The sequence below is a fragment of the Lissotriton vulgaris genome, chromosome 1_1 (genome assembly GCF_964263255.1).
Source record: "Lissotriton vulgaris chromosome 1_1, aLisVul1.2, whole genome shotgun sequence".
Taxonomy (NCBI): domain Eukaryota; kingdom Metazoa; phylum Chordata; class Amphibia; order Caudata; family Salamandridae; genus Lissotriton; species Lissotriton vulgaris.
This window is the reverse complement of record NC_141685.1, coordinates 347,715,023-347,742,926: the sequence shown is the minus strand read 5'-3', so window position 1 is coordinate 347,742,926 and position 27,904 is coordinate 347,715,023. Positions and strand designations below refer to the sequence as shown.

Sequence of the window (27,904 nt, the reverse complement as noted above, 5' to 3'; positions counted from 1 at the left end):
TGGTGAATTAGTATGGTGAAATATGAAAGTAATTTGAGTGGCATATATTAGTCGGTTATTTGGAGTGAGAAGGATAGCGGAGGGATAGAAGAGAAAGAAACGTTTACATTCATATAGCAAAACAAGCATTAGAAATGCAATAGGTCTCGCAGCATTAGAGTTAGTGCTTTTAGAATTGTTTATGGGTTTTTTTGTAAATCTTTAGCATTTTTGTTTCCTGTAGCCAATGCTAAAGAATTACAAATAAAAAAAGCCATAAACAATTGTAAAAGCTCTAACTCAAATGCTCCGAGACCTATTGCACTGGGTGAGGGGTTTGAGGGTGAGTGAGGGTGAGTGAGAGTGAGGGTGAGTGAGGGTGAGGGTGAGTGAGGGGTTGAGGGTGAGTCAGAGTGAGGGTGAGTGAGGGTGAGTGAGAGTGAGGGTGAGTGAGGGTGAGTGAGGGTGAGTGTGATTTAGGGTGAGTGTGAGTTAGGGTGAGTGAGTTAGGGTGAGGGGTTGAGGGTGGGTGAGGGTGAGGGGGTGAGTGAGAGTGAGGGTGAGTGAGGGTGGGTGAGGGTGAGTGAGGGTGGGTGAGGGTGAGGGGTTGAGGTGTTGAGGGTGAGTGAGGGTGAGGGCGAGTGAGGTGTTGAGGGTGAGTGAGGGTGAGGGTGAGGGGTTGAGGGTGAGGGTAGGTGAGGGGTTGAGGGTGCGTAGGAGTAAGTAGAAAGGAAAAATAAAAAGGAAATACAAGCTTTGCACTACAAGTGAAGTGCTTCAAGTAGCCAAAACCGCAGACCTCCCACCTACATCTCCCAATGGGACACGGTTGCCATCTTACCCCTGACAGGACAATATATTTCAAGTTCGGGGCTTTTCTATTACAAATCTTTACTGTCGAGTTATCTTAATTGGTCACTGTAATTGCCAAATAAAAATAACACAAATTGAACTAATAATACAAATTCGATAATGCAATAAATTACCAAATGTACGCCCGGGCCTGTATCTTTAGCATTTTATTTTTTTGTAGGCAATGCAAAAGATTTACAAATCAAAAAAGCAAAAAGCAAATGTAAAAGCTTTAACTAAAAATCCTGCGAGACCTATTGCACTGTGTGAGGGTGAGGTGTTGAGGGTGAGTGAGGGTGGGGGTGAGTGAGAAGTTGAGTGTGAGTGAGGTGTTGAGGGTGAGTGAGGTGTTGAGGGTGAGTTTGAGTGAGAGTGAGTGAGGGTGAGGGTGAGAGAGTGTTATTGTGAGTTAGGGTGAGGTGTTGAGGGTGGATGAGGGTGAGGTGTTGAGGATGAGTGAGGATGAGTGAGTGTGAGTGAGGGGTTGAGGGTGAGTGAGGGTGAGTGAGGGTGAGTGAGGGTGAGTGAGGGTGAGTGAGGGTGAGTCAGGGTGAGTCAGGTGTTGAGGGTGAGTGAGGTGCTGAGGGTGAGTGAGGAGTTGAGGGTGATTGATGTTTAGGGTAACTGAGGGTGAGGGTGGATGAGGTGTTGAGGGTGAGGTGTTGAGGGTGAGGTGTTGAGGGTGAGGTGTTGAGGGTGAGGTGTTGAGGGTGAGGTGTTGAGGGTGAGGTGTTGAGGGTGAGGTGTTGAGGGTGATTGAGTGTGAGTGAGTGAGGGTGAGGTGTTGAGGGTGAGTGAGTGAGGGTGAGGTGTTGAGTGAGTGAAGTTGAGTTGTTGAGGGTGAGGATTTGAGGGTGAGGGTGTGAGGTGTTGAGGGTGAGTGTTTAAGGGTGATGGCGAGTGATGTTGAGGGGGTGATGTGTTGAGGGTGTTAGGGTGAGGTGTTGAGGGTGCGTTATTGAGCGTGAGGCTGAGGTGTAGAGTGTGAGTGAGAGTAAGAGTGAGGGCGATTGAGTGTTTTAGTGTTAGTGTGGGCGAGGTATTGAGGGTGAGTGAGGGGAAGGGTGATTGTGGTATTGAGAGTTAGTGAGGGTGAGGTGTTGAGTGTTAGTGATGGTGAGGTGTTGAGACCTATTGTGCACTGCACAGTGTGGGTGAGTGGCGGCTTGCGTGGGTGAGTGGCGGCTTGCGTGGGTGAGTGAGTGGCGGCTTGCGTGGGTGAGTGAGTGGCGGCTTGCGTGGGTGAGTGGCGTTGCGTGGATGAGTGGCGGCTTGCGTGGATGAGTGGCGTTGCGTGGATGAGTGGCGTTGCGTGGATGAGTGGCGTTGCGTGGATGAGTGGCGTTGCGTGGATGAGTGGGGTTGCGTGGATGAGTGGGGTTGCGTGGATGAGTGGGGTTGCGTGGGTGAGTGGGGTTGCGTGGGTGAGTGGGGTTGCGTGGGTGAGTGGGGTTGCGTGGGTGAGTGGGGTTGCGTGGGGTTGCGTGGGTGAGTGGGGTTGCGTGGGTGAGTGGGGTTGCGTGGGTGAGTGGGGTTGCGTGGGTGAGTGGGGTTGCGTGGGTGAGTGGCGTTGCGTGGGTGAGTGGCGTTGCGTGGGTGAGTGGCGTTGCGTGGGTGAGTGGCGTTGCGTGGGTGAGTGGCGTTGCGTGGGTGAGTGGCGTTGCGTGGGTGAGTGGCGTTGCGTGGGTGAGTGGCGTTGCGTGGGTGAGTGGGGTTGCGTGGATGAGTGGGGTTGCGTGGGTGAGTGGGGTTGCGTGGGTGAGTGGGGTTGCGTGGGTGAGTGGGGTTGCGTGGGTGAGTGGGGTTGCGTGGGTGAGTGGGGTTGCGTGGGTGAGTGGGGTTGCGTGGGTGAGTGGGGTTGCGTGGGTGAGTGGGGTTGCGTGGGTGAGTGGGGTTGCGTGGGTGAGTGGGGTTGCGTGGGTGAGTGGCGTTGCGTGGGTGAGTGGCGTTGCGTGGGTGAGTGGCGTTGCGTGGGTGAGTGGCGTTGCGTGGATGAGTGGCGTTGCGTGGATGAGTGGCGTTGCGTGGGTGAGTGGCGTTGCGTGGGTGAGTGAGTGGCGTTGCGTGGGTGAGTGGCGTTGCGTGGGTGAGTGGCGTTGCGTGGGTGAGTGAGTGGCGTTGCGTGGATTTGGCTTTGAATTTTTCCCCATGCTCTGAATACACCTTAAATGCTGGCTTAAAATAAAATCAGCAGCCTTCTAAATACTGAGATGTGTCCTGTTTGTAAGCACACAGTTTTTTTGCAGGTCTACCGAGCAAATTTAACCTTCTGGAGTTAAACTGATAGCCCAGGATAACAGTGTTGTCCCCGAAGTATTAGGTCGGGCTAGAGCTTTAAGGAGAGAGGGAGGGAGAGAGAGAATGAGAGTGAATATATGAGAGAGAGAGAGAGCGAGAATGAATGAATTTGTGTTTTTAATGTTGAGGTGCGGTTAGGTCACTCTGCTGTACTCTTTCTGCATTTGGAGTGTGGGAATGACATTTCTGTATTTCCGTTAATAGAAACACGCTCAAGTCGTAGACCTCTTGAATTTCAGTGGCTGTTTGTTATTTTGTACTAGAACACACTTTGTTGCAGTCTGCTGGCTTATTACACACTTTGGCCGTTCAAAGGATTGGAAAGCACTATACTGCAGTAATGTAATACAATTGACGTAATTCATTTAACATCGCTGGCTTGTGAGCACTTTCCACCTTCACCCTCTTGCCGGTGGCCTGCTCGGGTGGAGTGCAGTACAGGAAGAAACAGTTGGCGAAGCAGCTGCCAGCTCACGACTAGGACCCCTCGAAATGCCACGAGTTGTCCCCCGGCGAGGTGAAGCAAATGGAGCAGTTTGTGAGCAAGTACAAGCACGACGTGCTGGGAGTGGGGGATGTCAAGCTCCCAACCGAGGTGGAGGCCCAAGCAGCGGGGAGGGGGAGGAGAATTGCGACACGGCGGGCAGGGGAGGGGGCCGAGAGGGGAGAGCTGGTGATGAAATCAGTGCACAAGGTAGACTAACACAGGGGTGGGGGGCAACACAGGGGCGGCAAGAGAAGCACATGATGAAAGGAAGAAGGCAGAGTGTGAGGAGTGATAGCAGCACGGTGTAGGGGAGAAAAGCTCATGACAGAACAGTAAGCATGGGGAGAAGGACACAAGAGTGAACCACAGAGGGCAGCAGAGGGGGGCATGTGAGGTGAGCATAGGAGGATGAGAGATGAAAAGGACACGCGCTTCAGTGTAGTCACAGCAAAGGATCCCACACGAGCGCGTCTTGCAGGCCACAATACAAAGTTAGAACGAAACATCAGGATGTCAGTGTATTTCACGCAATGCCTGCACGTTGTATCAGTCAGGGGGTGTGTTTCGTCTTACCTTCCTATCCACTCGGGGATCACGTCTGCACGCACCACGACACAGAGAACAGGAATAAAGGACAAAGAGAACAATGACGAGAAAGAGGCTAAGAAGGCGGCAAACAGAGAAAGACAATGGAAAGGAAAAGGTAGGAGACACAGAAAAGAGGGGAAGACACATGAAGCACGAGTAAGAGATAGAGACAAGGTGGGACATGACTGCGCTGCCCTGGTGCGTAGTCCAGCTGTGTGCAGACAGACACTAAGTCACTGCCACGGCAAGATCCTGCGACACCGTGGGTGGATCTAGATGGGCATCGTCCCTCCCACTGGCGAAGGCCTGGGATGTGTGTGTGGCATGATGGCGGGGCGGGAGGGGGAGGGGGATATCAAAGAGCCATCCTTAGGCGGCACTGCGAGGGCCCCCACCGAACAGGGGCTTCACCGCCAGACAAGCACGTAGAGGCCGGCATCCAGGGCTCTCCCTGCTACTGCCAAACAACCAGCCTGCAAGGCCCAGCAAGACTGAAATAGAACCGGGGGAGGAGCCCGCTATAAATAGACGGAGCATGCTCGGGGAATAAGGATTGTTCATGCAAACAGGCAGCGAGAGAGAGGGAGAGTCTGTGTGTGTGTGCGTGTGTGTGTGTGTGTGAGAGAGAGAGTGTGAGACACAGGCGAGAACGGTAGAGACGAGCGGGGTAGGTAAGAGGCGAGACAGAGAGAAGAGAAAGGCATCGGAGAGAGGCCCTTCCAGAAGGAGAGAAGAGGAGGAAGAGATTCCGACCGGGTAGAGATGGGAAAAGGGTAAAATAAACAAACAAGAACGTTGCTCACAAGCAGAAGATATGGAAATGTGTGCCAGGGGACTGCTTAAATAAGATGCTTTGTATGTGTAAATGTATGTGCTGTTTCGAAATGGAATCAAACGTGGACAGAAGGAAATGAGTGTGTACACAGCTCCAACAAGCCGGAGGGAAGAGAGGGGAGGGGGGAGGAGAAATGCGACACGGCGGGAAGGGGAGGGGGCGGAGCGGGTCAAATCAACAAACAAGCCGGAGGGAAGAGAGGGGAGGGGGGAGGAGAAATGCGACACGGCGTTGTCTCCACTGGTGTCCTGCCACCGGGGAGTGAGTCTTTGTCTAACGCTGGCTACGCCACGCCAGATGAAATTTAATTATGCACAATTTTGTGTGACTTTAAGCTGTATGGCAAATGCACAGATGGTTCCTCCTACTCTAACCTCCATACGGCCTCTAATCAAGAACTTGTTGAAATCTACATTTCAGTGCTGTTTTGGAGACTTTCTGCCTGTCCTGTATGTTCTCTTTGTTGAGATCCCGGTCTTACTCTGTTGGATGTGTTATTTTAAATGTGCCTCTTTGAAAATACTGGCATAAGCGAGTGAAATTTTGTATATTAAATAGATTAAAAAAAAAAAAGATTGAGGCCTGTGCCGGAGCGTAGCTCCGTGGTGGGTCTGCCGGAGGCATCGCGGTGCGGCGGCTGCACCCCGGAGGACGGCCATGGTGCCATGGGTAGGTGGACGCATCCCGCGGACCCCGTGTGGCTGATTTGCAGGACGGGCAGGGACAGCACTGATTCCGGTGCGAGGGAGTGCTGAATGTATGGCGTCGGCCCCGGACCGGCTGAGCCTGCCCCACAGTGTAACCAGCGGGATCTTTGCGGGGCTGTGTAGAGGGCGATTCGTGTGAAGCCTGACTGAAGGGCAGTGTCAACACCAGGCAGACAGCGGCGTGTGCGGTGGCCACGGGCAGCGCCAGAGGTTGTGGCCCCGCCAGAGGTTGTTTACCCGCCATGTTGCCTGGTGATCCTGTGAGCCTACTGTGAGCTGGACTTTGAGGCTTCTGCAACGGCCGAGTGAGTGGGGTGGACACGTTAGAGGGAGGCTTTGAAAGGGAGCCCGAGGCCTGCTGGTTCCTGTCCCGTGCCAGGGAGCAGTGGTGAGACGTTCCCAAGAGCGGCTTCGGAGTCCTTCAGTGGCTGCACGCAACTGAGTTGGCGCTGGTACCGGACAGAGTTGTGACAAGGGGAGGGGGCGGAACAGGGGAGGGGGCGGAACGGGGGAGGGGGCGGAGAGGGGACATGCACGCGCCCGTGACTTTTAAGGTCAATGCGCATGCGCATAAGCTTAATGCGCATGCGCATTGACCTTAAAAGTCACGGGCACTGCAAGGAATCGCCACGATTCCTTGCAGTGCAGATAAAGTGTGGATAACTCGTAATAGTCTCGCTTTGCTCGATGCGCATGCGCATCGGCAACAGGCGAGACCTAAACAACAGTTGATAAACAGAATGCAGATCAATGTCATACATTCACCCCAGAACAGAGATCTGGGCCTAAATCCATCGTTTTTTTGCTCACCATGCCATTCCAGTTTGAACCCAGCCATATGCAAATCAATCTTGACCTTGTGCCCCATGGGAAGAGTCCAGCCTAACTGCCAAGCCAGATCCTCCCTGGACTGGAAACAAGCATCCTAGGACCGGTTTCGGCCTTTCAGCCCTCATCAGCCAGGATAGCTTGATTCCAGTGGCATGGAGAGCATGGGACTCGCGTTTGAGCATACCCGTCCCACTCGGGGTGACAAATGCAAAAACAACAGTTGATGGACAGAATACAGAATCTGGCTATCCTGGCTGAAGAGGGGTGAAACCCCGAAACCGGTCCTAGATTGCTTGTTTCCAGTCCAGGGAGGACCTGGCTTGGCAGTTCGGGCTGGACTGTTCCCATCAGGCACAGGGTTTAGACCGATTTGCATATGGCTGGTTTCAAACTAGAATGGCATGGGGAGCAAAAAAACGATGGATTTAGGCCCAGATCTCTTTACTGGGGTGAATGTATAACATTGTTCTAGATTCTGTCCTTCAACTTTTGTTTTTGCATTTGTCACCCCAGAGTATGACGGGTATGCCGAGACTTGGGTCCCATGCTCTTCATGCCACTGGAATCAAGCTATCCTGGCTGAAGAGGGGCGAAACCCCAAAACCGGTCCTAGGACGCTTGTTTCCAGTCCAGGGACGACCTGGCTTGGAAGTTTGGGCTGGACTGTTCCCATGAGGCACAGGGTCAAGGCTGATTTGCATATGGCTGGGTTCAAACTGGAATGGCATGGTGAGCAAAAAAACTATGGATTTAGGCCCAGATCTCTGCACTGGGGTGAATGTATGACATTGTTCTGCATTATGTCCATCAACTTTTGTTTTACATTCATATATCTCCTGTTACCCCTGATGGGATGTTGAAGCGCTTCTCTGTCGAGTAGCAGGCTACTCCGGAACTCATAAAGGATTAGTGTTGAAAATTAGTTTACTGAAATATGAAGTAATTTAAGTGGTGGATATGTTGGTCAGTTATTTGGATTGAGAAGGATTGGGGAGGGGTAAAAAAGGAAAAAGGTTTGCATTTATATAGCGCTTGTAACCCTGATGAGGTGTTGAAACGCTTTTGTTGGCGAGTAGCACGCTTCTCTTGAACCCATAAAGAATTAGTGGTAAATTAGTATAGTGAAATATGGAATTAGAGAAGTGAACATGTTATTTTGATTGAAAAGGATAGTGGAGGGATAGAAGAGTGAAGGGTTTCTTTTTTCAGGTCATAGCAGTAGGAGGCTTTTGGATGAGTAAAAATGGTTTTTGGAGGGGAAGAGTCACAGGGAGGTGTTGAGAAAGGTTTGTTTTGGGGGATTGGTATAGTAAAAGAGGTGTCAGATGATGCAAGGAGGGGTAGAGTAGGAGAGAGTCAAGAAAGGGTTATTTTGGGGAACATAGTGGTATGGGGTTTGGGATAAATGAGAGAGTGGGTGTAGAGGATATAATGATAGGTGTATAGGGTGAGAGATAGGGTAGTGAATTGGAAAGAGTAGTAGAAAGAAGCTTGAGATGAGTCAGAAAGTTGGGCTAGAAGATTTATTGAGAGAAGTATAGGCTGAGAAATAGGGTAGTGCATTAAAAATGCTGAATTAGAAGAAAGTGATAAATATATAGATCCATAAGTACATTGAAAGTATATAGATGCATAAAGTAGGTAAGTATATGCAGATTAAAGATATTAATAGAGGTACATGATGAGAAATAGGGTAGTGCATTGGATTTGCTTTTTCAGGAGAAAAAGTAACAGACACACAGATCAAAGTACATGGAGGTTCATAGATGCACAATGGAAGCAAGTACATGTAGACCAAAGATGATTTTTTCTTTCTTTTTATAACAGCATACCTATTGTACATGTTTATACAAAGCAAAACACAAAGAGAGGCACATATCTGTAGTGAAAATAAATGCTTATATACAGAGGGTCAAATATATAGGGTGGGTATTAATGAATAGGAAAATGGGTAGCATTCCTGGCCCTGGTCCCGACCAGTCTCGAATAGGCTCAAACAGGCACTCACCCTTGTCCTCTCTACCCTTGGCTTCAACGCCCTAAGCCGGGGCTGTTTATAACCCTAGTAATCAGGTGACCCCTTCAGCCAATGGGAACCTTAGCCATAACACTATCCAATCACAACACTAGCCCTAAAATCTAGAACCAATAGGCGACCAGGACCTTTTAGCCAATCTTAGCCCTAGTCCAAGCACCGAATCAGTTTCAAAAACCCTGATCTCTACATCCAGTAGAGGCCCTAGCCCTACCAGTAATCTCAACCCTTGTCCAAGCAACCAGTGGCACAAGAAGCCCTAGTCCCTACTTCCAATAGAAAGCCTAACCCTACTCTTATTCCCACACCTAGTCCAGCAACCAATCACACCAGAAGCCCTAATCGCTACTTCCAATTAAAAGCCTAACCCTAGCCCTACCCTAGTCCAAACAACCAATAGCACAGGACGCCCTAGTCTCTACTTGCAATAGAAACCCTAACCCTAGCCCCAACCCTACATTGATTGAATCACAGACCCAGAAACCAATCAGAACCCTCAAATACCCAACCAATGAGGACACTAACCCATATACAGTAGAAACATCAGATACAACCACCAATCAGTGTACCCAAGTACCAAACACTATCAGACTAAATAAGGTACCAGCTACCTCAGACAAGGTTTGCTGGCCTGGGAGTTGGAAGCTGCTCCTGTATTCAGAGATCTCCTAGGAGACAGACAGGCTCAATCCACACTTTGGTAAGGCCCTAATAACTTGTCCTCTAACAACACTATTTGTATTAAACTTTACTCCCTCTCTTGTCCAAAAACAAAGTGCACAGTCCCTATTAAACACAGATTAAACAGTTTACAGCATCAGGGGGGAAAGGGGGCTGGTTTCACTGACTTGTTAACACAAAATGGTTGCTGCGGGTGAACTGCTTAACATACAGGTCTTAGCACAGAGCAAAGGAGACATGTGGGGGGGAAAACTGATAGTCACAGGGAATGAGAGGGAAAAACTACAGAGTTTGGACTGTGAATCCCACAATTCAACAGGTTAAATGGAAGCAGTCCCAGGCAGGAAAACCCACAAGTTTAAACACAAAAACATTAGATAAATGATGCAATCACTGGCAGGTTAAAACTACTATTTTAAACTGTAACAACCACAGACAAAGACAGTTAAAGAAATTTAAAAAGAAAAAAAATAAGATGATGCAATCACAGGTAGGGACAATTGTTTTTTTAAACTTTTTTAGGAAAGAGACAGCACTAGTCTGCCTCCTTACCACTTCCCGGACTCTGCTCTCTGGGGCACAGGTAGGCTAAAGTAGTTCTAATCCTAGTGACTGTTGTGGTGTGATTTCAAGACCTTTTAGTTTTATAAAGGCCTCATTTATAAGGAAAACTTTTATTTGACATTTCTAACGTGTACATCTAGTATAGGCTTTATAATCAGCAATTTCTACTTATTTAACCGAGTTTTGCAAGCTATACAATCCTTCTCAATATACACCTTGTTCCAGCTTTGAAGTTGATGCCAGTTACATTGAATGATTGGTTTATGACATGATTACTTATTTTTGTGATGTATTTTGGAATTGTTGACCTTTTTCTGTTACTTTGTTGATTTTCATGTAAAGCGCTCTGATACCTTCGGGTCTAGCCAGCGCTATATAAAACTCTTTAAATAAATAAATAAATAAATAAAAAATTCTCATTCCACTTGTCTAGCGCGCAGTTTTACAACTTTGGTTTAATTTGCGAACCACGTCGTTTTTGGGTCAATGGCATGGGGCCTCGCATGCACTATTGGCATGTGGGGGAGATTATTTGAATAAAGTGGAATAAACATTGATGTCTTCTTGTATTGAAGCTAATTGTGCGACTAAATTAGTTATTACATTCAGGGCATCAATTCTATCCAAATAAATAACTGCATTCATTGAATTGGATTTGTTGTTGTTGTCAGATTAGAAGAGATTTTATGAAATTAAAAAAGTCTGTGATCAGTCCAGGCTGTGGCAACAGCATCGTTAGTGACCCTTCTGGTGCAAAAAATAGATCCATAGTATATTTTGCGACATTTGTACTATCGTTTACCTGAGAGCTTGACTGTTCACATGCATTTTCGGTGATTCAAAATGTCACAGAGTGTGGTTACATTTCCACAGATGCGGTTGAAACATAGCACAAATTGACAGTCAGCAGATGTAGCCTGTTAGCACAGGACGTGTAGTTAAAGTTTCTGTGCTTGCATACTGGTTTTGGTTTATAATGCATTAGGTAATGGAAATCTGCGTTGATTAAAGGCCATCGTTAAGATGTTTAATGTAAGTGCCCTTTGGATTGCCACTGAAACTAATGAAGAGATTGAATTTCCCATCATCCAACTGAGAGAGCGTTGCTCTTTGGTTAGATATTTAGCAATGCATGCTACCTATATTTTCTTTTTGCTTTGTATTTTTTTCTTTTTGTCTTTATTAATTGTCGTAGAATATCAATGGCCCACATTCAATTCAGGAACACATATTATCACAGTTCACATAAAGTACATTCCCAGATAGATAACCAGTTATTAATTTCTGGAAAAAGGCAGTTGTATAAAAATATATCAGTTTTTCATTGTTGCATATATTTTGTGTAATTGAGAAAACATTGAATACGTTTGCTGCACAGTAAGGCACTTGCAATCTTTTCAGAAGCTGCTGCCATGGAAATGTTTTGCAATAAAAGCCAACCCTTAATTGTTGTACAAAAGCAATATAATCATCTGTAATTGAATTGTCAGAAATGCAAATGTTATCTGTGTGACATTTAGTATTGCTGTACTGCCCTTTCTAATTATCTTTATTAAAGGCTGAGTCTAACAAAAGAGATGCTTGAAAATTAGACCTGGTTTGTTGCATCAGGTGACATTTATTTCCTGGGTAACTTTGTCTAGACCTTGATGTTTAATTATTGGCTTTTTTCACCTCAAGGCTTTTTGTGCAAAATTGGAACTGTCTACACTGTTCTGCATTAAAGAGTGCCTGCTAAAGATGCAACAACAGGTTGGTGTTTTTCTTTTTTTTCGCCTATTTTTTTTTATTTAAATATAAATAAACGACTGCATTGCAATCACATGAACAGGAACTTGACCACATTTTTCTTACTTTGATTAGCGCTTTTAAATGAGCGACTTTTGCCTGCTTAGGAATAGTTGTGAAAAATTCTCCATAGCACACTTCACCCAAAAAGATTTTCTAGAAGGTGTTAGAATGCTGACTTTGTCAGCATATTCCCATGGTAGAGGGGTGTAGAATTAAAGATGATATTCAGATAGCAACAGAGGATGTGACTTCTGGGAAGTCTCCATGCGAGTACAGACTCCCTGTGGGACTGTACAAAACCAATAGGAAGACATGGCTTTTCTCTCACTTATGCGCTATGTTTAAGGATGCAAAATCCTCTGATGTGACATGCCTTCTCATTCCTGCTTTGGTCCTAATTTTATGCATTGCTATCAAATCCTCCCTATAGATGGTTACAGTAATTCGTTTCTGCAAACAAGGCATTGTCTTAAATCTCCTAGAAGAAAGCAAGCCTAAATCCCAACGAGATTGTGAATGTCAGACATATCACCCTCCTGATTATGGAACAGTTTGTAGCCAGATGGCTGACCAAGATGCTAAAAAATCTTGACCAGTCGCAATTATTTTTAAAATAACGTGGTTATGTCCTTGTACATAATACTCTCGAGATTGATTAGCAGAAAAAAAGTTCTGCATTGATATTATTCTCAAAATAGCAATGACGATAAGCAGGTATAGTTTAAATATTCTTAACTCTTAAATGTGGAATAGCCCTGGTATTTGGTTACTTGGGTCTGCCCCAGTCTCCTGGTGACCTCTCTTACTCCACTTTCCCAACTGCCCTGTTTAGTCATTTAATTCTCTTTATAATGCACGTCTCTGCCAACCTCCAATGGATAGCCCTCCCTTCACCCTCATTGTTCATACAACCCGGCATCCATCTTATTTCTAGTTGCGTTGTCCCCCTCAATGGGTGCTTATAATTGAGATCACCACTTCTTTGACTATGGGTTCTCTTGTATTCCAATTTCTCGACTTCTTCTAGAGGCACTCTTCCCATGCGCACTTCAAGGGGGGCTTTACTTCTTTTGCACCCCAGACTCCTTATCTACCCTGATTCTTGTTCCAGCACACTTTCTTTTATAAAACATAAACCCTCACCAAAAGTCATCTCATATTTATTGTGTGGAATGCTAAGTCTTCCTGTACCGAAGAGAGCTTGATCACTTAGCAGTTTGATGTCCATCTCAGTCTGTCTTCTCACCTAGTTCCACCCCCAAACTTGAACTCCCCAACACCCGCTCATTGTCATGGCAAACTACTGGACCATATCTTATGCCTCAGCTCCTTAATGTGAACCCCCACCATCAACATCTTTTCATCTGACCACTTCATGTTCACTGTTCCTGCCTTTGACACTTATGAAACCGCCCTACGCAGTAATCTAAACTTAAATTCTACTGAGTGACTTCTTACCACAGTGGCACTGTTCATCATATGCCCACTGCAATTGTTCCTTCCCCAAAAGCTTGCTCACTGCTCTCGTCAAGTACTCATGTAATGCCCCTCATCTGCCTTGTACAGCCAGTACACCTTCATGTCTGATACCCTCCCCTCCTGCTATCCACTTGCTGAAAATCGAGATTCAATCTACCTTTGCAAATGGAGGACATCTTGCACGCAATGGCTCTCAACCAGACGAAAGCTTCTTACTTTGTCACTCATAGTGTGTATGCGCAGTCATCAACTGATTTGATTCTTTTTGTATCAGCTCAACTCCTTCCTCAAGCATTTTCCTTAGGCAATGGCTTTCTACACTTTGCTCCAAAAGAAATCACTAATATCTGCTCCTTTAAGAGATTCTGACTTATCCTCACTTCTCCCATTAAGGTACACATTTGAGGGGATTTGTGTATATATCTTTCACTCCAAACTTGTTTACGTTTCTGTTCTTTTTATAACTTATGCATGTTGTTACTCCAAGTTAAACCATTTTATTTTGACCTTCACTTTTCAGAATTATTTAAGTAAAGTGCATCAGTCAACGCCAGTGGTAAGACTAGAGACAAAGGCTTCCCAGACTGTGTCAAACCAGCTCCAGGAGAAACGGACGTCGCCAAGAGCAAGAAGCTACGAGCAGCCCACAGTAGCCTCCAAATCGCGATCTCCGTCTCCTTATACAAAAAGACGAATGTGTGAGCTGTCAGACGACGCCAGGCAACGACTAGCCCATTTAAATTTGGGCCCATATGAGTTCAAAAAAGAAACCGACGCTAAACCACCATTTGTAGTAAGACATGTATGTGTCCCTTTCTCTAAACTGTCATGTTTTGATTGGGATGATTTCACTCTATGATTTGCTTGAGGAAGGTAAAGATCAAAGATTACAGTTCAAGAACCAGTCGAGATCTAATTTAAACCTGAATAGGAAGCCATTTTTAAATGCATATACTAATGCAAATATCAGTGTTGCCTTGGCCTTGCAGGGCCTAGAGGATTCCCTGGTAAGGTGTCGGGGAAGGGATCGATTTCAGGGCTGGATGGGTCATATATACACCCCTGTTGGATTGTCCCCTACCATACAGCAATCCTGTCCAGGCTGCACATTGCTGGCAGGTTGAGGCTATAGAGTGGCACGCTCGATCCACTCATCCAGTCCAAGGGAAAGGGGCTGTAGTTGGATGTAATGGTCAGCTAAATTAAATCACTAGTCCATAGTACATTTGTTGTACCAGGTTTCCTATGATCGTGTGCTTACTTCAGTAGCCCATGTGCATGTGAGTGCTTGCTGGCTCCAAGATCCAGACTGGAAGGCAGAAGCAGGTGAAAAAATCTTTGAAGAAGAACTTTTTATTTTTCTCAGTGAGACACCCCAGATGTAGAGGATGTAGCCTTATGGCAAGAGCGGTCGGCCTCGAAGCTGAGGAGCCAGGTTCGAGTCTTGGCAATGACGCTCAACATCCAGTGATTCTGTCCAAATCATGTAATCTCTCTGTGCCTAACATAAATGATTGTGTCCATCTGTAACGAAACTGGTGCTCATGTACAGCCCTCTGATACCTGATATCCTCGGGTCTAGTTTGCGCTATATAAAACTCCCCCAAAAAAGAAAACAAAAACCCATAGCCAATGTGCGCCTGAACTCAAGCTTCTGTCACTGATGATGACAAACAAGGCTGAAACTGATCTCTGGTTGGTTGTGTTTTTGTTTCAGAGGGAACATTGCAATAACAGTTACATGTGGTTAAATACTTCAATTTTTTCTTTCTCTCTCTCAGCTCATCCCCCTACTTCCTCATTTATCCCCACTTTCCTTCCCCCTTACTCGCAGACAGAATAGTGATGAGTAGGACAGGAGTGTCTTAAGCTGGCAATGGCGCTTGACATTGGTAGAATGTGTGCAATCCCTAGCAATGGTGATTATAATTAGAGAGTAAATGCGGCTACTTGTGTGGGTCTTCTTCTTTTCTTCTGAGCCATGTGTCGATTTAGTTTATTTCCCCATTGTGCATTTTGCCAGAGGAGCTCCTTCGATCACAAAGCCTGCCACCTATTGGAATACGTAAGCCAGAAAAAAAATCCTAAAAGTTGCTTCTTTATAATAGTTGAGAGAAGAGATGAAGCAGGAGGGTAGGAAGGTAGAGAGGAGCAGTTGAGGAGAGGCAGGAAAGTTGAAGAAGGAGAAGAAAATACAGAGGTGTTAAGGAGTTCCATCATGCTATGGGCAACCTCGTCTCCCTAAAGTGTGAAAGTATCCACTGTGTGAGCCTTAATCAGAAATACAGGAGATGGACTTTGGGGGTTATTTAGAGACCCCTTTCATGCTTACTTCCAGTAAGGACTTGAGTGACACAAAATGTTACCATGGCCTGTTACAGAGTGGCTCACTGTCTGTGGCACCCCTACAGCCCCCAAACTAAAAGCACAGCAATGTTTTAACAAGATGTTCCTCTTTGCCAGTACCTGGCACTCCAAAAATCTCCCCCCACCCCTCCTTCGCTCCTTGTGATAATTCAATACTCTCTAGTTTCAGACTTCTGCTTCAGATTCAACAATAATGATTAATGAAATTCGACCAAAAAGTATGTGGTGCGTTATGGTCTGCACTCACTTGTAGTGTACACCAATCACTGTATGTGAGTCACAAATGCAAGTCCAAATCCTCACCGCTGACCACCAATGTTAGAATTGGGGGTCTCTAGTGGGCAGGGGTAGGTACCTTTGTCCAAATTGGCACCCTTGCTTCTAGTCAGGGTAAGGGGACTACACTCCTAAATTACCCCTGCTCACCCCCTTGGTAGCTTGCACAAGCAGGCAGGCGTATCTCAGAGGCAGTGTGTAAAGCATTTGTGAACACATACAGTAATACAGTGAAAACACTACAAACGGACACAACACCAGTTTAGAAAATATCTTTACTAGACTTAAAACAAGACCAAACTACAAAAATCCTGTAATTAAAAATAAGACTTTTAAATGATAGAAATTGCTTAGTTCAATGTAGATGGTAAATGCAACCTTTTACTCTCAAAGTACCTTAGATGCGTCACTCAAAACGAACAAAAGGGTCGCAGGGAAGTTGATTCGCCGTTCCTTACACTCAGGGGAGTGGATGGGTCGGTTCCCTCCAGGAGCGCAGGGGAGGTGATGCGTTGCACTGAATAGCAGTGGCAAAGTGCCAAAGCATCTTGACCAGCAAAAACATAGCAAAAACACAGGAGGCAACAGCAAACAAATGGAAGGGAGACCCACGCTAATGGTGTCTAACACGTGTCCCCTCCAGCTGAAATGTGGGGAGAACTACCCACCCCTTGGGAGTTCTCTTCACTAAGTCGGAAAAATCTGTACAGACCATCAACATTGGTGTGTAATGTACAAGGACGGTGTTCCACTGTGAAGTCCATCCCCTGTAGGGAAATGGACCACCTCAACAGCTTTGGATTCTCACCTCTCATCTTCATCAACCATCTGAAGGGCCTGTGGTCTGTTTGAACCCAGAAGTGAGTCCCAAACAAGTATGGTGTGAGAAAATGACTCTATATATACTGGACCAGAATGAGGTACAGTGTGTATAGAGTCCACAAACCCCAGAGGTATATCAGAGGTTAAAGTCAGGACTGACCTTACTCTCAAAAGTGGTAGCTTGGTCGAGCAGTAAGGCAGTACCAGAGGACAGTGTAAAGCATTTGTTGTACACACTCAGTCAGAAAAGGATTTCACACACTCAAGGACTGACCTCCAGGCCAATTGTTTTTATATCAAAAGATATTGTTGTTTTATTTTTGGAACCAACCGGTATCAAAATATACTTTTCTCAATATGAGTACTCTCATGGAATTACTTTGCAAGGAAGCAATGAAGTTTGTAAACATAATAGATACAGGTGTTGCAGTAGGCAACACAATTCTAAACACACTTTAGCATTATGCTCAATGGATTGTCATCATATAAGTACAGTTGATTATAATACAGATTACTTTAGTAGTTCCGGGACTACATCCTAGATTCAGTCCTGGGGTCTAAGCTGCAACCAGATTAGCAAAAACGTTTTAGTTACTGTAGTGAATTTTCATGAATGTAAAGCTGTTTTATAAGTTCACACTTAGAAACTTTTCATTGAAAATCTGGCAATGTTATTCAATGGGAGAAAATTCAGGTTGCAGGTAAAGTACGATCGCGTTACTTTTGTAATCCAGTACTGGGCTCCTAGGGCTAGCACAGGGTCTTAACTCAAAACAGGCAGGTAATTGCGTTTCAGTATTTCGTATGATTTTTAAAGAATATTTCAAGTTTTCAAAAGTAGACAGAAATTTCATCGAAAAGCAGACAATGGGTTCCTATGGAGAAAATACAGATTACTAGTAAACCCGGTAAGGATTACTTTTGCGGTTCAGTACTGGGCTACAAGGTACAGTACTGGCTTCTCCCCTGATCACAGGTGAGTACTTCGGAATTCGGGTGATTTTATATGAATATTTTTAGTTTCCAAAACTTCACACGTAGAAGATTTTTCGAGTCAAACCAGTCCATGTTATCCAATGGCAGGTAAGTGAGTTATCGGTTTCCAGGTGAGTACTTGGCTGGTGAAGTTAGGGTTCTGGGCATAGACCCAGGGGTCCCCCAGGGTCAGGTAAGTACAGTTGGTTCACCCCCAGCAGCTCAGGGGCGGCAGGGTGCAGAGGTAGTTAGGCCCAATGTTATCCAATGAGGGAAAGGGGACCTCTGGTTGGTGGCTGGTGACTAGCAGGCCACACCTGTGGGAGCTGGGCTCCTGGTAACCTGCTCCGGGCAAATGGGGAAGTAGGATAGGGTACAGGTTGCACTGCCAGGGGCACTCGGGCGGCTGTGTGCAGGGTGCTTTTGAGCCCTCGGGCGCTCAATGTTATTCAATGAGGAACTTGAAAAGGGAACAAAGGCTGCAGGCTCGGGGACGAAGAATCTTCTGAAGCGACCAACACTTCGAGGGGTAAATTGGGATCTTGGAAGATAGGTAGGCACCCAGGAGTTGGGCACAGGGGGCCGTGGGGCGCCTGGTGCAGGGGTGTCTTTTGAGGTCAGGAAATCTTACCCTCTGCTGGTCGCGGTCGGAGGGGTCCTCTGTCCTGAGGCTGCAGGCGTCGTCAGGGTCGTCGAGGAGGGTCTTTGGGCACTGGACTTCGGGTCCCAGTCACCGGGGGGATGTCCTCGTGGTCCTGGATCACTCGGGCACGGGCCGGGCACGGCGGGTGCAGAGTGGATTGGTCCGGAGCTTTCTGTCTGGCACCAGGGGTGTTGTTGCAGTAGAGCCTCTGCTAATGTGAGTCCCAGGCTTTAAGAGGGTCAGGGCAGGCAGGTCCTCTGGGTGTCCCATGGTTGCTGTCCGCAGGAGTCGCCGGGATTAGGCAGGCTGCAGGTTCAAGGATCGACAGGCCTGTTGGGCTGGGGCCAATTCAGTTGTTGTCGTCCTGTTGTTAGCAGCTGCAAGGTGGGTCTTCTTCTTCTTGATCTTCTTTCTTCTTTTCTTATCGGGATCTGAGGAAGGAAGGTTCAGGGAGCCCCTAAATACTGAATTTAGGGGCGTTAAGGTAGCGCAAGGACAGGGACCAATAGGTCCCTGTCCTGGGGTGGGTACACCCCCTAGCCTGCTCCTCTCCTATGGGTGGGGGGGCAGGAGCCTAACTATGATTGGGCAGGGCTCCTATCTACAAGATGGCCGGGGCCCGGGGTCATGCTTCCCCTCGTCTCCCTTACTTGAGGGGTGGGGTGGTCACAGGCTGGCACACCCCTTTTCCTGACGTAGTTTTTCCCGCCAGTCTTCCCGCCTGAGTGGGGGTCAGGACTGGTGGGGGCCAGCTGCTGGGTACACCAAATGGTCTGGATAAGATCAGAGAGGCGGCATGCCTTTGAAGCTTCCCCCTGCTCATCCTGGGGGAGGGGACCTAGCACCTCGCCCAGGATGTGCATTGTTGCAGGCCCAGGAGAGCGGGGGCTCTCCACCCAGGGGTCCAGCAACATGTCTGCTGTGTGGCAGCCTCTGCAGCCACTCAGCCCAGACGTGGATTGTAGGTTAGGTTTTCAGAGGGTATCTCTAAGATGCCCTCTGGTGCATTTTACATTACATCCCACACTGGCATCAGTGTGGGTTTAATGTGCTGAGAAGTTTGATACCAAACTTGTGAGTCTTCAGTGTAGCCATTATGGTGCTGTGGAGTTCGTAATGACAACCTCCCAGCCCCATATACTCTTAATGGCATCACTGCACTTACAGTGCCCAGGAATGGCCCTGGGTACTGTAGGGGCACAGGGCTCATGCAACTGTGCCCACACTTCTGGCATAGGGCGCCCACCTAGAGGGGTGACTGAAGTATGCCAGGGCAGTGGGCTCTGTAGGCATGGCACACAGGGATGTGTCCCATGTCGACTCTGTTTAGTGTTGCATCTAGACACTCAGCCTGCAAAGGCAGCCCGTGGGTGTCAGGGTACAGGGCCCCTGAGGGTGGCACCCTCAGGGATCTTCTCTGGTCACCATGCCCTGGGTACCTAGGGTGCCATTAATTTGGGGCTGACAGGTGGTCAGAGATGCCAATTGGGTTTTAGTTTCAACACAGTTTTAGGGAAGGAACACAGGCCCTGGGTACCTGGTTAGCAGGAACCCAGGGTAAACTCAGTCAAAGCACATCAACAGTTCAGGAAAAAGTTGGGGCATACCAATGCAAGAAAGAGGGCACTTTCTCACATAGGATCTCAACTTCTTCAGTGCCTAGACAACAACAAATGCCTTGCGCTCAATTGCACTCCACCTCTGTTCCTTTGGAAGTAACCTCTTACTTATGAAGGCTACAGGTTGGTCTAGGCCCTCTTCATTCATCTGTGAAAGAACAGCCCCCGCACCATGCGCCGTGCACATGGCAGTCTTCAGGGCATCAAAAGCTTTCTGACAGGTGTCAGTCCAGTTCACTTTCTTGGGCTGCTTCCTGGAAGTCAGCTCTGTCAAAGGTGCAACAATGCTGCCATACCCCTTGACAAACCTCCTGTAGTACCCAGTGAGTCCTAAAAAGGCTCTTACTTCTGTCTGGGTTTGGGGGGTTCCCAACCTAGGATGGTATCAATCTTGGGCTTTAGGGGCGCCACCTGGCCGCTCCCAACCTGGTGTCCCAAGTACACCACAGTACCCTTTCCGATCTTGCACTTACTCGCCTTGATCGTGAGGCCTGCTCTCCGCAGCGCCATCAACACTTCCCAGAGGTGGCACAGATGTTCTTCCCAATTGGCACTGACCACTGCAATGTCATCCAGTTAGGTGGAGATGAAATCCTCCAGTCCAACCAACACCTGGTTGACCAACCTCTGAAAGGTGGCAGGGACATTCTTCATCCCAAAGGGCAAAACCCGAAATTGGTGGTGCCCATCTGGTGTGGAGAATGATGAACTCTCTTTTTTTGCCCAATCAGTCAAGGCAATCTGCCAGTACCCAGACGTCAAATAAAACATACTGAGGTACCGGGCAGCCCCTAACCAATCAATGAGCTCATCAGCTGTGGGGATGGGGTGCGCATCAGTCCTGGTGACTGAATTGAGCCCTCAGTAGTCCACACAAAACCCGAGTTTTGGCGTGGCACCCGGTGCGGCAGCCTTTGGGACCAAGACCACTGGGCTGGCTCAAGGACTGTTAGAGGACTCAATCACCCTTAAAGCAAGCATCTTGGAGACCTCCTTGATGCTAGCTCTCACCCTATCAGTCACTCTGTAAGTTGTGTGCTTAACAGGAGGTCTATCCCCAGTGTCTACATCATGGACACACCAATCAGTGACACTAGGAGTCAGGGAGAACAGATCAGAGAATTGTCCCAACAACTGGCGACAGTCATTCTGCTGCTCAGGGGTCAGGGTGGAAGAGAGGTTTACGCCATCCACTGACCCATCTTGCTTTGTTGCAGACAGGAGGTCAGGTAGAGGCTCCGTCTCCTCCTCCACTACATCATCTGTTGCTAGGAGCATGCCCACTTCAGACCTCTGTAAGTGGGGCTTCAGGCGATTGACTTGCAGGACCCACAAAGGGTTTCTGGGAGACTGCAAGTTCACCAAATAGGTGACATCACTCTTGCGCTTCACCACCTCAAATGGTCCGGTCCACTTATCCTGGAGCGCACAGGGCTCCACGGGGGCCATGACCCAAACTTTTTGACCAGGCTGAAGCTCAGAGTGGCATTCTGATAGTACCACAGGTCATCTCTTCATGGCTGGCTTCCAGATTCACCTGAGCGAGTTGCCTGAAACGCCTAGTTTAATTTCTGAAGGCCAGCATGTAGCTATATACATCCTGTGGAGGTTTCCTGGGAGCTTTCTCCCAGCCTTCAAACTCAGAGGTCCTCTTACAGGGTGACCATATAGCAGTTCAAAGGGACTGAACCCTAAGGACTACTGTGGCACCTCCCTGTAAGCAAAGAGAAGGCATGGCAAGAAGATGTTCCACTTACACCTCACAGGTTCCTCAAGACCCATAATCATGCCGTTGAGGGTCCAGTTGAATCTCTCAACCAGCCCATTACCTTGAGGGTGGTAAGGAGTGATGATCTTATAGGTTACACCACACTCCTGCCACAGGGACCTCATATACTTGGATATGAAGTTGGTACCATGGTCTGACACCACCTCTCTGGGGAACCCCACATGGGAGAAAATCCCCATCAACGATTGACCCACCACGGAGGCCGTCACCGACTGGAAAGGGATGGCTTCCGGGGACCGGGTGGCATGGTCCACCAAGACCAGACTGAACCTGTTGCCCTTGGCTGTCTTGGGATCCAGAGGCCCCACAATGTCAATGCCCACCCTTTCAAAGGCGGTGCTGACCACAGGGAAAGGCTGGAGAGGAGCCTTGTGCCTGGCAAATCTACAATGAGTATCTGAACTCTTGCGGATTTGGGGCCAATAAAAGTGGGTGACAAGCCTTTCAAAGGTTTTGTCCTGCCCCAAATGTCCTGCTAAAGGTACATCCTGAGCCTAAACCCAGTAGGAAGGCCCTGAAGTGCTGGGGTACCACCAGCACACGGACTGACCCAATCTCAGCAACCTTAGGCTCACTATACAGGAGACCATTCTCCCAGTAGATCCAATGTGATCCAGACTGATCACCTGCTGCTTGGTTTGCAGCCTGTTGCCGCAAACCCACAAGAGAAGGGCCCTTCTGCTCCTCACAGAACTCTTCCCTGGAGGGTCCTCCTTCCTGCTGCCAATGGGTCAGCTCAGGCAGGTCCCCCAGTACAGCTACTTGCTCCCCTGTAGGTTCCAATTCATCCCCCTCAAGGTCTGCCTCCTCCCTGGACCGTGGGAACGGTGGGGCGGGTTTCCTGGACCACCTGCCTCTTCTCTTTAAGGGAGGCACCTGGGCCACTCTTTCACGCTCCAGGTCCTCTTGAACACCCTTACTGGCTGCCATGAACCGAGTGATCACATACGCCCACTCAGGCAGTTCCAACATCTCCAAATGAGCACTACGCTCCACCATAGCCCAAGGGTAGCTCTCCAAATCGCTACCCAACAGACAGTCAACAGGCATGATGGCCTCACAGCTACTTGGAGAGTACCTGAGACCCTCCCCCCACTTGAAGGGAACCAGAGCCACCTTGCAGTGGCTCTCTGTGTTGTGAGCAGCAACAACCGGGTAAAATTCATTGGGGATCACATGCTCTTCAGACACCAGCCGACAACTGACAGCTGTCACACTGGCTCCGGTGTCTCTAAGAGCCTCCACTCTATGGCCATTGATTGTCACCCACTGCCTGTACTTGTTAGTGTTATCTGGCAGCTCGGTCCTGGGGACCACCTCACAGTCTCCTAAAGGGACTAGGGACATCTCTGCGTGACCCCACCCACCTTGGGCACCCATCTCCTCACCCAGGGCTACACTAGCCATCTGCCGGGGCGGTGCACCAGTGGGTGCTGTTTTCTCGTTCAGGCGGGGGCACTGGGGAATCATAGAAATGGCGGCCCACCTCACCACACTTTAAAACATTTCAGGGGTCCCTTATGAACAGGTTTACCTGTCGGAGGCCCCTGGTTTCTTCTCAGGGGTAGGCTTGGAACCCTTCCCTTGGGGTTACTTTGGGGCCCTCTCTGGAACTCCCTCTGTTTACCCTTGTCTACCCACTCTTCTGCTGGGGACCCTGCCCACCTTTGGCGAAGTCTCCCACATGACTCTTGAGGACCCGGGTACTCACCCAGTGGTCGTCATCCTCAGCAAGCTTCCTAGGGTTAGTCAGCTTGCTATCAATAAGGTGCTGGCATAGCTCTGGAAAACAATTACTAGACAAGTTGTCCCATTCAAACAAATCATAGAGCTCCTGATAATCATTCACTTTGCTATCCATCACATATTCTACCCAAGTGCTAGACTCCAGTTTCTTGCAATTCCTAAACCTTTGTCTATAAAGCTCAGGGGTCAACCCTTACCTGGTCATTAAGGCTTCCTTCATGGGCACATAGGAATTCCGATCCTCAGAAAGCAATTCCAAAAATCTATCCCGCCCATCACTGAGGAACCACCCCACTCCGAAATCCTTCTCAGGACCCAGTGGGCGGTCATAGCTACCTCATAGGCCTTAAACCATTGCCCAATGTCGTCATTCTTATGAAACTCCTTAATGACATCCTTGGGAATAAACACTCTTGTTTCTACAGACACGGATGATGCGCTGCCACCAGAGGTAGACATTTCTAAACTTTCAGCTTTCAATTCCAATCCCCTCAACATACTCTCATGCTCCAAATGCATTCTTTTTTCCTCCAAGGACAACTTCTTATTCTCCAACTCCATCTGACCACCTAGTTGGCCAGCTCCATCTTATGCACTCCATCTCTCTCCCTGTCCTCCAACTCTCTTGGTGACAGGTCCTTTGAAGAAACACTGCGGCCAGCTCTGGAAGGCTCTTTCCTCCCCTCCAAGCCCACTGTCCCCTCTAGCTGCCCATCTAAATTCTCTTCCTCCTCCCTAGTCTCTTCAGGATGCTCACTGGCATTCCTCGATTCTATTGAGGCCTTCAGTGCCTTTTGGTATTCCTCTTTCCTGGTGAGGCCTTTCATAGGGATTTTAAATTTCCTGCAAGCAGTTTTGAGGTAAGACACAGTGTAAGTGTCACTCCTATCTTCTTCAAAATCAATGTCAACAAATGCAATGGATGCTGCTTTGCTCATGGTGACAAACAGTTGGCAGTTCTCAAAAAGCAAAAAAGAAGTTCAGAGGAAAATTCTACCAAAAAGTATGTGGTCGCGTTTTGGTCTGCACTCACTAGTAGTGTACACCAATCACTGTATATGAGTCACAAATGCATGTCCAAATCCTCACTGCTGACCACCAATGTCAGAATTGGGGGTCTCTAGATGGCAGAGGTAGGTACCTTCGTCCAAATAGTGACCCTTGCTTCTAGTCAGAGTAAAGGGCTATGCTCCTAAATAACGCCTGCTCACCCCCTTGGTAGCTTGGCACGAGCTGGCAGGCATATCTCAGAGGCAGTGTGTACAGCATTTGTGAACACATACAGTAATACAGTGAAAACACAACAAATGGACACCACACCAGTTAAAAAAATAAGTAATCTTTACTAGACCTAACACAAGACCAAATGACAAAAATCCACAATACTATAATCAAAAATAAGACTTTAAGATGGTAGAAAAAGCTTAGTTCAAAGTAGATGGTAAATGCAACACTTTACTCTCAAAGTACCTTATATGCGTCACGCAAAACAAACAAAAGGGTCGTAGGGAAGTTGATGCACCGTTCATTACACTCAGGGGAGTAGATGTGTCGGTTCCTTAATGCAGTGCAGGGTAGGTGATGCATCGCTTCCTTACTGTATGGGGAGCTGATGCATCGTTTCTTACTGCAGCCCGGTGACGATGCTACAAAATGGTGCCTCGATGCGATGCAACGATCCAGTGCGATGCGACAAAATGGCGTCTTTGATGCAATGCGACAACGTTGGATGCGATGTGTGCACGCCCGATGGCCTTGCGGCGTACTCCGTATTTTCTGAGCCCGACGGACCCTGTGACACGCTTCTCCGGTGATGCGACGGCGACCTCTGCGCTGGCAACACGCTTCTCCGGGGATGCAACACGCTTCATTGGTGATGTGACGGCGAACAAAGGCGGCATGCATCTTCGGCAATACAACGGCAACTGCTGCAGCGGCGACACACTTCTCGTTGCGTCACGCTCCCAGCGACACAAAGTCTTCTTGGAGGGCTCAAACAACAGTAGGCACCTCTCTGCAGGTAGAATTCCCAGCAAGGGAATTCAGGGGAGCTGGTGGTGAAGTCTTGTATCGCTGAGACTTCAGGCAGGAGGCAAGCACACTTCAAGCCCTTGGAGATTCTTCTTCAAGATTATGAAAAATTCACAAAGTCCTTTTCCCCTTTCCTTGGCAAATAAAGTAACCACTGCAGGCCAACCCCAGAAATAGCAAACAGCACAGGGGCAGTCTCCTCCTTCAGCTTCCTTGGTTCTTCTCCTTGGCAAAGGTTTGTCTTGATTCCCAGAGGTGATCTAAAGTTCTGGGGTATTGGCCCCAATATTTATACCAGTAAATCATTTGTCCTCTGAAGGCAGAGGGTGCCTATGCCCAGTGAAACCCAGTTCTGAGCAGCTTCCTGGCAGGCGGTGGAGACCGCATTGTTGAAAGCAGACCGGGCCCAGGTAACTGAAGGGAAATCTCCTCCCTTCCTCTATTCTATTAGGGCTCAGGTCAGTAAAAGGAAATCTCCGCCCCCCACTCTCTTTTCAATGCAGGTCCTATTCAGCCTACCCCTGACCCATCAGACTGCTGGAGCCAAAGCCCTCCCCAGCCCCCTGTCACTCACAAACCAGACATGGAATACACAGACCTAGCAGAGGCCTGCTGGAGGGTTAGGCAAGAAAATACCTACTCTCTAAAAGTGGTATTTTCAAATACAGAATGCATTAAAAAAAGATATATTTTAACATTCTGAGTTCAGGCATACTAAACTCTATTTTCTACCTAGTTCCCTGAGTCAGGATTACAAGATGTTATAATCAAACTGCCCATTCTGGCCTGTGGGAACAGGTTGCCTTGCAATTGTGAAAAATGAAATTGGCTGTAATTCACTTATCAGGACATACCACACACATCATGGCATGTCCTACCTTTTACATACAATGCACCCTGCCCAGGGGGAACCTTGGGCCTACCTTAGGGGTGACTGACATGTAGAAAAGGGAAGGTTTAGGGACTGGCAAGTGGGTGCACTTGCCAAGTCGACATGGCAGTCCCAGACTGCACACAGGCTCTGCAATGGCAGGTCTGAGCCACATTTTACAAGCTGCTTCTGTGGGTGGCACAATCAGTGCTGCAAGCCCACCAGCAGCATTTGATTTACAGGCCCTCCCACACCTGGTGCACTGTACTAAGGTATGACAAGTAAATCAAATAAGCCAATCAGGGAGTCACTAGACGAATACAACAGTTTACAATATGGAGCACTTGCACTTTGGGCACTTTGCCACTGCTATTCAGTGCCAAAGCATCTTGACCAGTAAAAATATAGCAAAAACACAGGAGGCAACAGCAAAAAAATGGAAGGGAGACCCACGCCAATGGGGCTTGGCCTAACAGAAGTCTTACAGGCAATCAAGCAACTGAAGCCAGCTTAGGCCTCCGGTCCGAACATCTTTACAGCACATTGAACAAAAACCTTTGCCCCCAGGATAGTCACCTCATTGACTAAATTGCGTAATGGATACTGTGAGGGTGGGGTAGAGCACTTCCTGGCTGAGCTTTTCATACCAACCCTTATCATTGTTCATTCCAGATGCAATGATGAGTGCAAGAATACTGGCAAACCAACCAGATAAGCATATACTTGTGCTAATACATGAAGATCAACCTGGTTTCATGCATGGTTGTAACTGCAGCGATAATACAGAGAAGGCAGCCTTGCATTGATATTGCGCAGCAGAGAGTGATATGCTGATCTCTGTTGATACAAAAAAAATGTTCAAAGAAGTCTGGGGCACTGTATTGGATGCCTTACAGGCATTCAGGGTCGGCAAGTGGTAAACCAAAAGCAGATATTAGAGTGAATGTGCAGTTTACGGAGGATGTGGTAATTTTAGGGGGTGGAGGGGGGGGGGGATACTCATCAGGGCTGCCCTGTCTACCATCTTCTTTTCGCACTTTTTCTAAAACAACAGCTTCAAAAGATCAAGTGAAAATAAATGGAGTCAAGTTGTGCCATGACATGTTCACGGTCAAGCTTTCTAGAATGACATTCTGGTTAGTTTGATGGAACCTGCATGCTCCATGCTCATAGTCAAGCTAAAGTCTTTCAAGTACTGTCTGGATTTCATATCAATCTGGGTAAAACCGATGACTTATCCTGCGGCGGGAGACGGACTACTGAGAACCATGGAGGTGTCCCCACCACCAACCCCTTCTGTTCGACAACATTTGGCATTCATTTTATGAGTATTAGGTTAACTCACAACTTCTCCCAAATCTCTACTCTTGAGAGTATAGCAGCCCTCATTAAAACGGTCATCCTGACGTTCTTGTATGTTGCCACTGGTAGGGAGTATAGCAGGATTTTGAAATCCCTATCCTTCTCGAATTGTATGTTTTGTGACTGTGCTTTACTTATGAACTGTAGTAACAATATGTGGCTACTGTGATTTGTAATGCGTGTGTCTGGTGAGGGAAGACCCTGATACTGAGCTGAAGCTGTGTTAGGAATCCTAGTCGAGGTTGTCTTAGGGTCCTTCACCTACCAGTTCTCCCA

General features: G+C 47.8%; 1 protein-coding gene across 2 annotated transcripts in view; it reads left to right on the top strand.

Annotated features, from left to right (window-relative positions):
* Window positions 1-27,904, top strand: part of SPATA6 (spermatogenesis associated 6) — a 373,911-nt gene that overhangs the window by 65,027 nt on the left and 280,980 nt on the right. For both annotated transcript variants that reach the window (XM_086952403.1, XM_086952404.1), the window contains exons 2-3: window positions 11,538-11,609; window positions 13,648-13,929. In XM_086952403.1, coding sequence (XP_086808529.1) covers window positions 11,598-11,609; window positions 13,648-13,929 — 294 coding nt within the window. In that variant the 5' untranslated portion in view covers window positions 11,538-11,597. The remainder of the gene's footprint in view (window positions 1-11,537; window positions 11,610-13,647; window positions 13,930-27,904) is intronic.